Below are 13897 nucleotides of genomic sequence, written 5' to 3' on the forward strand. Positions count from 1 at the left end.
AACGATACCATTCGGAATTATTTTGTCATTTGATTTAACATAAGATGATTTTAAAGGATGATTAGTGACGTGGTTTGATCTAGTGACGTGGTTTGATCTAACAGGCAACAAGTGATTTTTAATTGATGTGGCACCAAATATATCCTCATGATAACGTCCGTTTTTCTAAAATCAAAAAAAAAAAGTCTAAATAATTTCAACATATTTTTACATACATGATACCACGACCAACTGCCACAGGTGCAAATCGTTAGTATTGTTTAATTTAACCAAAAAACATATTCATTCATTCAACTCACTAAATATATTCATTCATTCAACTCACTAAATAAACTAATACAACTAAAATACTTTAAGAAAGCTTAAGCTATAAAAAAAATTGAAAAACTTATTAAAACTAAAAAAGTTAAAAAAATAAATTCTCTTTATTCAAGCCATCCTACCTGCAATTGATTAATGAGGAAAAGCGCTGTCTGTTTATCTTACAAAATTTTTGTGAAATGATTTTATTTGGATTTTATAAAAAAAATTTATTAACTAGTTTTATTTTGGTTTTTAAATGTAACATGAAAAAGAACATCTTTTATCGAAAAACATAATATACTTTAAATAGATGCTACATGCATGAATTAAAAAGTATACTAAGTTGTTTTGATGTTTTTAGAAATTTTAAGCTTTTTAAAAAATTATTTCCCTTTTGTTTGCTATAGTATATAGTATATAGTAAATAGTGTATAGTATATAATATCTTTATATATGTTATGTAACAACTATAGAACTTTAAAAATATTTTATTTTGTATTTTAGAAAATTTGAAAAGATTAAAAAAAATTAAATGTGCAAGCAAAAGAATTTGAACACCCACGTTGCACTTCAGAAGCGCAGCGTGCTTCGCTCACTACGGCGTACTATGCTATTTAATATAACAGAAAAAAAGTTTTACCTTTATAAAACGGCAAATAAATGCTATAAATCATTAAACGTAATAAAAAACGTAATAAAAAGTTAAAATATTAATTACATTAAAAAATTTTTTTTTTGCTTGACACATCAGTTATTTATGTGCCATTCTAGCCTTATAAAGCACTCTCTTCTCTCTATACCCCACACACAGATATTGAAGCCCTGGCGATCTCTTTCACAATGTGTTCAATAAAATAATTATGAACAGGAAAGTTTGGTACAATCATTAGATTGTTAATAAATTGTATTATACCTTGGTTCTTTAAACAACAAGTTATAAATAATTGCAATTTGTGTAGATCTTTGTTTCTTAATCCATGTATGGAGCACCAGATTCAAAGTAGTCTATTTGGGAGATTCATTCATCTTACATGATTATGTGGGCCAATTTGAGTCTTCTTTAAAACATTAGGGAAAACACCTTACGCAACTGCACTATATATTTTGTACAAGAAATTCTGATCTGTGGAAAATGAATCTACAACTTCCTTTTTCAAGATAAATTAGTTTTACAACAATATCAACTTAAGAGATGTATTTGGCAATAGGAAAACATGTTGCTATGTTAATAAGTTTCCAATGTCTCCTGCAAATCTGTTATGAGACTTTTCTATCCAAAGATGACATTAAATGCCTGAGAGGCTACTTGTTAGTATGTAAAGCTCAAATAAACTAGATTAGTTTAAATCCTAGTTTCTTCTCAAAATATTGAATGACTCTACCCTTCCACCCTTCCAACTTATTTTTTATTTTCAGTAACTCAACTACATAAAAATAATAAAAGTTTTTATCCACTTATTTTACCATAAAATTAAAAATTACAGAATTAATTATATTCTAGAAAATTTGGTTCCGTGTCACTAATATAATTAAATAAAAATGAAAAACTAATGTGTAGTAACTAATAAGTAACAATAGTTAATACGCATAAAACATTTCGAAATAGTTAATACGCATAAAACAACTTTGACGTAAATCATAAAATATTACAAGATAAGAATATCCTATACCACGATTTGAACACCCGCATCTCCGTATTAGCTAAACAGCATTTTCGTATTACCCGAACTAGCAATTTCGCGAAACTACCCTAACTTTTTAATCATAATAAAGTTATATATTTATCATAAATCAAATGTCTTCAAAGTTAATTTGTTTGTTTAGTTACTGCTACATTAATACAATTTTATTTATAACTGTAGAAGTGCAAAAAAAAAAAAAATAGTTAATGTATTTAGAACTGTAGAAGTGCACAAAAGTATATATAAAATAATAATTAATGTATTTGAAACGAAATGTATTAACTAATTAGCTAAATACAGCGTATTTATAACTAACCAAAAATTTTTTAGTCATTTTTTAAGTACTTTTGGAAGCAAGGAGAGGGGGGGGGGTATATAATATTTTTATTAAAAAACGAATTTGTACAAATCTTAATATAAAAACAACAAAAGCCACAAAATAATTTTTTTTTTTAATATAACTTTTTGATTTTTTTTTTAAAAAATTGATTTTTAGATTTTAGATTTATTTAACTTATTTGAATAAATCTAATTAACATACTTGCAAAAAAAATTTCTTAGACATTTGAATCCATATTTTTTATTGGTTTGTTTTTATTGGTAGATTTTTATTGATAGGTTTTTATTGGAGGGTTTTGCACATGTACTTATACCCAAAAACCGTTTTTGATTTTGTTTAATTGAAAAAATTTTTCCCACAACTTTAAAAGTTTACCTTTTCTTTCATACGTAACGTAGTTGTAATCTTTAACATTAGTTCTTGAGGTCTTTAACATTAGTTCTTGAGGTCTTTAACATTAGTTCTTGAGGCCTTTAACATTAGTTCATGAGGTCTTTAACATTAGTTCTTGAGGTCTTTAACATTAGTTCTTGAGGTCTTTAACATTAGTTCTTGAAGAAACATTTTAACATTACAACTTTATTCATTTTTATATAATGACCGAAACTTTAATTTCTCAAATACAATTTTTTCCTTTATTTTATTCAAACAAACAATTTATAGAAAAATTTACTATACTTAAACATAACTATTAAACAATTCGACTTCTAACTGGGAGACAAACCTTGTTTATAACTTCAAGCAGAGAAATAGATAAGCTTTCATAAAAAATTTTTTATGAAGATTAATCTATTTCTTTTATCTCATCGTCGTGGTGGATATTAATCTTAAAATAATTTTTAAATACTTTTTTTCCTTTGTTTTTTCTCAAATATATGTTTTTCTGACTTTTGGTTTGACTTCAAACAATATATCTCATAAAATAACTGTTGTTGCTCTAAAATTTTAACTGTATGTTCAAAATTTCATTAATATAATTTTTCAAATTGAGATCAAAAACCTCAAAAGAACCACCTTATTTATGACCGCAAAAGCTATTGTTGTTACGAAAAGCTCATTTATTAAATGTAGGTAAAAGATATTTTAATGGTTTTGGTAAAAGTTTTAATTACCATTTTAAATGTAACCAAGCATGTGATTTAACTCAGACGTTACATTTATAAAACACTTCAAATGGTTACTTTGAGATGCTGAATAAACATCCCAGCTTGTTTATTTGGCGCTAAAAACCCTCAACATTTTTTCTAAATAAAAAATTTTTTTACTAAGTTTTAAGTAAAATGAACTAAAAAGTTAACAAAAAAACATTGTAATTTGGTTCAAGACTTGTATTAAAATCTTGAGTTTATTTTATAAAATAGTGTGAAAAAGTTAAACTAGAGTGGAGATTATTTTTCATTAAAATATTACAATATTTTTTACAGACTAGAATTTATGTTTCAATTCAAAAAAATGTCACTCCAATTACTAATTTTAACTTACGGGAAAAAGGAAAAATTTCAAAAGCGTACGAATTGTTTAGGAGGGAGAAGTGGATGGGAAGCTTATATGTTGGCTTGGTAACGGGAGAATTTTTCGCGTACGTACTTTATAGATGATTTTTAAGACAATTTATTTTTAGAATAAAACAAACAGTAATGAGTCGTTAATACTTTAGATATATAATAAATATTTCTTTATCATTTGGTGATGTTCGTTTTTAGGACGTCCATTTAGAAAAAAAAATATTAAGTTGAGTTGTTTGAATTGCTGAATGTTTGAAAAAAAAATTTTATATTAAGATTTTAATAAAGTTAAATCGACCATGCTTTTGCATAAAATCACAACAAAAAACTAGCGACTTGATTTTGTGGAGAGAAATGGCAGAAACCGCAGAAAGATTGAATAAAGTGGTGTTATAAAAACACTCAAAAAAAAATTAAAAAAAAAAATAAAAGAAAGAGTTAAAGGTGAATTTATAACTAGTTTTTTTATTTTATGGTTCATTTTTATAAAGCAAAAAAAATTAATTTTTGTTGCTTTAGATATTATTTGAAAATGTTTTTTTAAATGTTGATTGCTAAAAAAACACATACACACAAAAAATCTGTTTTTAAAAATATTGTTTCAAAATTCTAAAAACATGCGTTGTAAATATCTTTATGCTGAAAAACGTGTGCACCTTTTAAAAAATCCAAAGATATTTATAAAAACATTAAAGTTGTCGAATATATATATATATATATATATATATATATATATATATATATATATATATATATATATATATATATATATATATATATATATATATATATATATATATATATATATTGAATAATAAACTTATTCTATTGCCTTATCGTCCAGATTGTCTTTTATCCTTTTATTTTCAAATTTAGAATGGTTTACAATAAAAGAAAAAACCGGAATCAAACTAGAAATAAAAATTATGAATCGTCACAAGTCTGATGACGATTCGTAATTTATGGTATGGTATCGTACAAAATATGCAATATTTTGCAAAGAGGTTAGCAAGTTAAGACGTAATTTAACTTGCAACTATACAATCTAACACAGATATATTTGAAGTGCGCTGTCTATGTGTGCAAATGACAAATGTTTACCCAAAGTTTTGGAGATAAGCAAAAAAAAAATGTAAACTGTATAAAAAGTATTATTAGTACAACTTGCAATAAACTTTGCAATATACATATTTATATTTTAGATATAAATTATATATCTATTATATATTAGATACATGAACAAAACGGAATTTAAAAATTTATAATACAAAAGTTAAGTATTTACAAGTTAAGTTAATTTCAAAACAGAAGTAAATGCTTGAAACTTCACTTTAACAATTTTTTACACTTAATTTCAAGTTTCGCTTCATTTTTTATTCGATCTTCTAAACATTTTATAAAATATTTCGTTGTACTCGCATTATTTTTACCTGAATAAAATTAAAAAAAAAGAAAATTAATATATAATTTATATGTAGTTATTTTGATTTTATTAAAAAAGCCCTAAAACCTAAAACTAAAAAACGATACCATTCGGAATTATTTTGTCATTTGATTTAACATAAGATGATTTTAAAGGATGATTAGTGACGTGGTTTGATCTAGTGACGTGGTTTGATCTAACAGGCAACAAGTGATTTTTAATTGATGTGGCACCAAATATATCCTCATGATAACGTCCGTTTTTCTAAAATCAAAAAAAAAAAGTCTAAATAATTTCAACATATTTTTACATACATGATACCACGACCAACTGCCACAGGTGCAAATCGTTAGTATTGTTTAATTTAACCAAAAAACATATTCATTCATTCAACTCACTAAATATATTCATTCATTCAACTCACTAAATAAACTAATACAACTAAAATACTTTAAGAAAGCTTAAGCTATAAAAAAAATTGAAAAACTTATTAAAACTAAAAAAGTTAAAAAAATAAATTCTCTTTATTCAAGCCATCCTACCTGCAATTGATTAATGAGGAAAAGCGCTGTCTGTTTATCTTACAAAATTTTTGTGAAATGATTTTATTTGGATTTTATAAAAAAAATTTATTAACTAGTTTTATTTTGGTTTTTAAATGTAACATGAAAAAGAACATCTTTTATCGAAAAACATAATATACTTTAAATAGATGCTACATGCATGAATTAAAAAGTATACTAAGTTATTTTGATGTTTTTAGAAATTTTAAGCTTTTTAAAAAATTATTTCCCTTTTGTTTGCTATAGTATATTGTATATAGTAAATAGTGTATAGTATATAATATCTTTATATATGTTATGTAACAACTATAGAACTTTAAAAATATTTTATTTTGTATTTTAGAAAATTTGAAAAGATTAAAAAAAATTAAATGTGCAAGCAAAAGAATTTGAACACCCACGTTGCACTTCAGAAGCGCAGCGTGCTTCGCTCACTACGGCGTACTATGCTATTTAATATAACAGAAAAAAAGTTTTACCTTTATAAAACGGCAAATAAATGCTATAAATCATTAAACGTAATAAAAAACGTAATAAAAAGTTAAAATATTAATTACATTTAAAATTTTTTTTTTTGCTTGACACATCAGTTATTTATGTGCCATTCTAGCCTTATAAAGCACTCTCTTCTCTCTATACCCCACACACAGATATTGAAGCCCTGGCGATCTCTTTCACAATGTGTTCAATAAAATAATTATGAACAGGAAAGTTTGGTACAATCATTAGATTGTTAATAAATTATATTATACCTTGGTTCTTTAAACAACAAGTTATAAATAATTGCAATTTGTGTAGATCTTTGTTTCTTAATCCATGTATGGAGCACCAGATTCAAAGTAGTCTATTTGGGAGATTCATTCATCTTACATGATTATGTGGGCCAATTTGAGTCTTCTTTAAAACATTAGGGAAAACACCTTACGCAACTGCACTATATATTTTGTACAAGAAATTCTGATCTGTGGAAAATGAATCTACAACTTCCTTTTTCAAGATAAATTAGTTTTACAACAATATCAACTTAAGAGATGTATTTGGCAATAGAAAAACATGTTGCTATGTTAATAAGTTTCCAATGTCTCCTGCAAATCTGTTATGAGACTTTTCTATCCAAAGATGACATTAAATGCCTGAGAGGCTACTTGTTAGTATGTAAAGCTCAAATAAACTAGATTAGTTTAAATCCTAGTTTCTTCTCAAAATATTGAATGACTCTACCCTTCCACCCTTCCAACTTATTTTTTATTTTCAGTAACTCAACTACATAAAAATAATAAAAGTTTTTATCCACTTATTTTACCATAAAATTAAAAATTACAGAATTAATTATATTCTAGAAAATTTGGTTCCGTGTCACTAATATAATTAAAAATAAGTAAATGGAGTGACATCTTAATAAAATAAATAAATAAATATAAAACAGCCATACCATTATATATCACAACTATTTAAGTATTTAACATATTAAATGACAGAACATAAATTAGTTTAAAATAAAAATTATGGAGACAGAACTAATAAAGATAGTAAACTAATATAAATAAGTTATTATAATATAACGAAATAAAGAAATAAAAAAGAAAACCTGTATTAAGAATAATCGAGTCTACTCTAATCGCAACTAATTGGTTTTCAAACCCATTGTATGCAGAATAGAAAAAAACGTGTTTTTATTTTGTGCCTGTGTTATAATAATTATGCACAATTATTACAAGGTCTTACACATTAAACACAAATCACCAAAAGCCAAAAGCAAATTTTGGTGCCAATTGTGCAACACCGTTTCCAAAACCACATATTATAAGGATGTGTAACAAGTGTAGTGGGGGTTGTTCCGCGATAGTTGCTTTGCTGATCAAAATTTAGGAGATTTAGTCAGAATTGAAGGAAGTTTTGATAAGAATTTTTATCAAAATATACTTCAGCAATATTATAAACAATCAGTTAATTTTTTAGCACAACGAATTGATTGATTTTTAGCATAACAACATTTTAGCATAACAAATTGATTATTTTTTTAGGTATCAACCCAAATTAGCAAGATATCAAAAAAGTATATCAGGTCAGGTTATCCTGCTACTGGTAAGTAGCAGGATAACAGTTACCATCTAACAGTTACCAGTACTTACCAGCCTGACTACCAGCTACTAGTGGTAACATGGAACAGCTGGTAATCAGGCTGATTCTATCAAGAGTGGCCACATTTAAAGCCCTTTGTTACGGCTTAGGGTTTATTAGTAGTAATGAGGCAATTGCTTGGACTATTAAATAGTGTATTGAGTACTATCTGTGCTTTAAATCAAGCTCTTTAAAAAATTTAAATATGACTAAAGTAAAAAAAAATATAAAACACAAAAAACCACTGTCTTCACTAAGTTCTCTAAATCTGTTATTCACTAATATTCGAGTTCTTCAATGCAACTTTTCTTCTGGGCCTACTTGCTCTTTGTGAGACTAATTTGAGTTCAGCTGTCTCATCTTGTGATCTTGTGTGCTGATCATTATCTTCTTTTAATTTATAAAGACTACAATAATTACATGCTTGGCCTAGGCATCTACATTTTTAAGAATTAACCTATTTGTTGGGAAACTAAGTTTGAATACACAGACTATTCTTTTATGTGCTTTTGCTTAGCACTACTTCACCATATTGGCTTACTCGCTCTCCTTTATCTCAAGATTAAACTCTTTTTGATATTATTTCTGATCAAATTGACCTACCCCATCAGCCAATATTGTTGTTGTTGGTGACTTTAATGCTCATCACACTGAATGGCTTAGCTCTAGTGTCAGTGACTCTGCAGACATTAAAGCCCACAACTTTTGCTTTTCTCAATCCCTAAATCAAATAGTCAACTTTCCAACTTGCTTTCTAGACAATCCCAATCATTTACCTACTCTACTCAACTTCTGTCTTGTTTCAGATCCTAGTCAGTGCTCAGTTTCTCCGCCTTCACCCTTAGGTGCTTCTGATCATGGCTTGATCTCTCTAAAACTAATATCTTATTCTTCTTCATCCTCAGAATTCCTCTCTCATTGTATCTCTTCATACAAACACCCTAAAGCTGACTGGGGCTCTTCCCGTGATTTTCATCATGATGGCCCTTAAGTAGAAATCTTTTGTCTTCCTGCTGACAAATGTGCTTCTTATATAACTTCTTGGATTCAGACTGGCATGGAACTTTTTATTCCCTCTTGACGATTTCAAATCAAGCCTCACTCTTCTCCATAGTTTTCCTCACATTGTGCTGCTGCAATTTCTAATCAAAATCATTACTTCCATATCTATCAGCAAAACAATTCTCCAGAAAACAGACGTCTGTTTACTATTGCTAGAAACCATTGTAAAAAGGTTTTGTCTAACGCCAAAGCCCGCTATTCTCATGTCATGAAATCTCGTATTTCATCTCAAAAATTAGGGTCTTATATTATAAAATTAAACTAATTTCATAATAATTTTATCAATAAATAATTTGTTAGTGTAAATTTTAAACATCTTCATTGTTTTAAAATTTGCCTTAAACGTCATCGGCGATAAGAAAAAGTAGTTATTTATATCATAAGGTTGATAGCTTTCAGATAAACTAGGTTTGCCTTGCATGTTTTAAACGAGCATTTCACGACATATGAGCTTATTTATTTAGGTATGGAAAACTAGGTGATCACGCAGAAAGTTTTGTCGTCTAATAATATCTAATGCACAAGATAACGATTATTAAAACCATTTAGCTCTAAAACTTAGCACTTGTTGAAGCTTAGCACATGCTGAGTGAACAAAAAGCTTTTATTTTGCATACAAATAAAAATTCAGTGCTACAAAGAAAAGTTGTAAAAAACATGGCTGGAATACAAGAAATCACCATGAATATTCCATAAAAAAACCTACAAACATTAAATATTCACCAATTGTCTGTAAGCTCAAATAAAAAAATAAAAAATGAGATTTAGGTTGTAAATTTTCAGGTTGCAATGTTATTCTCATATTTTGAATTTTACATTTTAACTCGCTGACAAAGTACTCTAACAAATCGTCGCCAAAACACTCCTTCGGACATTCTGTTGCAATCATCTAATACTTTCTTCGGACATTCTGTTGCAAGCTTTCTAATGTGCTTTGGCTTAGCTGATTTCAAAGACAATTTTTAACTATTTTTAATTTTGAAAAAAATCTTTCAACGTAAGCAAAAGAAATAAATAATTTACTTATTATATTTCCTCAAAGGAAATATAATGGGTAACTTAGTTAAAACATAAAATTAGCATAAAACTTATTAAAACAGGATCATTATTAATCACTTTCCATAACTCTTGAGGCGTAAAATTGTTTCTTGACTTAAATTTAATTAAATTTTAACTACTTCTTGATCCTTTTCTTTCGATATACGTATATCAAAACTGTTTTCCCATTCTCGGCGTTTAGTAAATAACATAATTTTAAAACTTTCAAATTCATTTTTTGTCTCGGTTTTTGAGATATCTGAAACTTTAATGTGTAATGCTTCAAATTTGTTACTACTTTTTGGTCTGCCATACTGAGTTATGAGTTGCTCTAAGCTTTCTTTACCATAACTAGACAGTTGGCTGAGTGTTTTAGGCAATCGTGTTGGGTCAAAAATCAAAAGCGATTACCAAAATTCAACTCAAACTCACTTAAGGCTAAGTTATTAATTTTTTTTAATCGGCTCATGGCTGGTAAGGAAAAAGTTATTTCATCTGTCACTGATTTCATTTCAATAAAAATTTTTTCCGTGAAACACTTTCGTAGAGTACCCGAGATTAAATTATCTAAACTATGATTAGCTTGATTGACATAAGTTGGAATATCATTGAGACTAATTCCCACTTGCGAACTTTGTAGTGCTAGCACAAGTGGGCAAATTGCTTCAAACAGACCTAAGAGCATTAATATTGTTGAGATGTTAGATTGTGAACTTGCTTGTATAAATAGCCCGAGCACTTCTGCTTCTTTTGATTTGGTATAGCATGTTGACAAAGCTTGTAAAATCGGTTTATAACCTTTAAACACAACTAAACAAGCTCAATCATGTGCATCCCAACATGTTACACTTCAATACACTGGAACTATGGTTTCTAGTTCTTTGTAGATTTTGGAGCATTCCTGCAGCAAATGCATGGCTTGTGTGCGGTACTTAAAAAATTCATAGGTTAAGTAAAAAAATATCTACCTCCATAATAGTAGGAAAGTCCTTTAAAATATGATTAAAACATAACACAAGTTTATGACTTGTACACCCAATCCATACACACAGTGGCACATCATCCTCGATGTAGGCTTATAAACCTCCTTTTATACCAGAATTGACGCTTGTTGTGTCCATACAAGCAAAGCGAGCATTTTTAAATGAGATATTATTAGCTCTAAAAAAATTTTGAATAACATCAAAAACATTTGAAGCTGATGATTTTGTGACTAGAACCAGTGAGCTTACTTAATGGAACTATTCCTATAAAATGTCCTTTTAAAATGCCGTTTGAAAGTGGCATGTATAGTTAATCTTTCAATCGAAGTAATATCAGAAGTTTCATCCGAAAAAAAAGAAAAACTACCACCATTTCTAAGTGACTGGAGTAAAGGATTTTTGACAAAATCCTATACTCCATAAAAAGATAACATTTATATACTTAGCAATATATTCCGGAAACATGTAAGTTGCATTTGCTGGGCTAGACAAAATGTGTGCCTTAACTTCCTTAAAACCACACACAGCAATAAGTTCAATAATGATTAACAAATGCATGAAAGAAGGTTTTAATAATGAAACGAGAGTTACTTTTTAATGTTTCTTTTGCAAGGGTATTTTTACGCAGCATTTTCCAGATATTCGAGTCTTGCTTAGACATTTCATTAAAAGCTTGTTTATTTTTTAAAGCTATAGTATGCCTATGCATATTTAAGTGATCGTTAACACGCTCCAAGGAGTGATCTGCAAATTTGACAGGGTTTTCAATAAATGCACAATTACTTTTTTTTCCATGGGCAAACGATATGCAAACTTTACAAAACCAACCATGTTTTGATGACAAATAAAAAAATTGGGAAATAATACCTCATACTTTTCTGTTTGGTATTTTTGATTGGTATTTGTGCTGGTTTGACTTTCTTTTTTTTTCTTTTTCCAAGAACTGAAGTTAAAGGAACTGCGTATACATTGTTTTTGCTTACTGCTGATGTAGGCTGATGAGGACTTTGTATACTACTGATGAAGAATGATGAGGACTTTCACTTACTGCTGATTAAGGCTGAAGAGGGCTTTGGCTCACTACTGATGTAGACTGGTGAGGACTTTCACTTACTATTGATATACATTGTTGACTATAGTTTTGCACACTTGTTTCTTTGTGTTTCTCAAATAACGTTACAATAGTTTTTGATTGAATATTTTTTTATTTCTTTTTAAAATACTATTTTCCATTATTTGAAGACATTTTGTTGTCGCTTTTATTTTATTGACTTGAATCTTAATTATTAATAGAACGTCAAAGTCATTCAAGAATACTAAGGTCTCTGAAGCGAAACGTTTTTCTACAGAATAGAACTTTTTTCAAATAGAATGTTAAAAATTAAAAAATTTGTTAAAAAAGATTTTGTTGCTTTAGACAAATAGAACGTTAATGTCTTTTGAATGAATTTTTTTTTTATCGAATAGAATTTCGGTCAAATAATAAGTTAGTGGTAAGAACTTTCACTGCTTCATAGTATTTTAGAATTCAATAAGCAACTACGACCGGGGGAGACAAATTTAAAGTTGTAACTTTAGTATGTGTAAACTAAAAAAAATTGATTTTTGTATTTGTAAATTTTGTTTTACTAAATTAAACTTCTTTTATTTGTTAATTAAAATTTTTTATTTGTAAATTTAAAAAAAATTGTAAAAATTGCAAATAATTTATAACATTTATAAACACAAATGATTTATTAACTTAATATTAAAATGCTTACACTAAAATGCGTCACAAACAAATTTAGTTTACTAACAATATTTTTAATTACCTTAATAAAAAACTTTTTAATCTTTTTTTAAAAGTATTTTCGAAATGGCATTAACCTCATTTTTGAATAATTACTATGCTAAAATCTTTGTTACTTTTCTAACTAAAGATAAACAGCATTTGTTGTTTTAAAATTTTTAATTGTAAATTAAAAGTTTAAAATAAAAAAAGCGAATAAAAAAGCTATGTAATAAGTAAAATGATAAAACTAAAGAACAAACACTTAATGTCTCATCTTGAATCTAATAACTTACTTTTTGATTATCAATATGGATTTCTTTTTTTTTAATTCTGATTCACTCCCAACAAGGCTGCAAGCAACCACTATTATGTTGGGAGTTACAAGAAAAATAGAATAGAGCAAGGAAATTGTTGACATTCTACTTAAAAAATTGAAGGTTTTATGAGTCAGAAAAACATGAAGATGAGAGAGAGTTCCAAAGGGTTACAGTGCAAAGAAAAAAACTAGACAAATAAAAGCTTTTAGAGCATGCAGGGACATATACAGCAAAAAAATAAGACTTATCTGAATGCCGAGACAATCACAAATGAGTTTTAGTTGATCGAACTAGTTATGATAGCTCCTTTAAGCAGCAACCATGATAGTATTTGTAGAAAAGAAAAAGAAATACAACTTTATGACAATGAGAAAGAGGCTTATGCTTAGCAGATAGAGCCAGTTCCAACTACATTTACAATTTGTTTTTAGACCTTGTCTAGAAGAGAAAGAGTATCACTAAAAGAACCAGCCCAAATATGACAACAATATTCCATACAGGGATGAATAAGAGATTTGTAGAGGTAGAGAGTGAAATCAGAAGAGAGAAAATGGCGAGCACAATAAAGAAAAGCAACCTTAGCAGATGTTAATTTAGTAATCTATTGTGTATATGGTTACCAAGAAAGGTCAGTAGTAAATAATAATCCAAGATGTAAAGAAAAGGACTCAGTGAGAAGGTTGCCATTCATTAATGTTGTCAGTATTGCTATACTTGTTTGCAGTAACTAAGTTTTGTTCGAGTCAAAACTTACAAGCCACTGGGAGCCTCAATCTGTTACAGAAGTGA

The 13897-nt window shown here is 27.8% G+C and overlaps 1 protein-coding gene across 1 annotated transcript in view; it reads right to left on the reverse strand.

The window, feature by feature from the left end:
* Positions 1–5080: 5080 nt before the first annotated feature.
* LOC101235628 (nitric oxide synthase 1) overlaps positions 5081–13897 on the reverse strand; it is a 153258-nt gene continuing 144441 nt past the window's right edge. Inside the window, exons 27-28 of the mRNA XM_065795281.1 lie at positions 5361–5517; positions 5081–5260 (exon numbers count right to left, since the gene is read on the reverse strand). Coding sequence (XP_065651353.1) covers positions 5157–5260; positions 5361–5517 — 261 coding nt within the window. The 3' untranslated portion in view covers positions 5081–5156. The remainder of the gene's footprint in view (positions 5261–5360; positions 5518–13897) is intronic.

Source organism: Hydra vulgaris, chromosome 04, assembly GCF_038396675.1.
Source record: "Hydra vulgaris chromosome 04, alternate assembly HydraT2T_AEP".
Classification (NCBI taxonomy): domain Eukaryota; kingdom Metazoa; phylum Cnidaria; class Hydrozoa; order Anthoathecata; family Hydridae; genus Hydra; species Hydra vulgaris.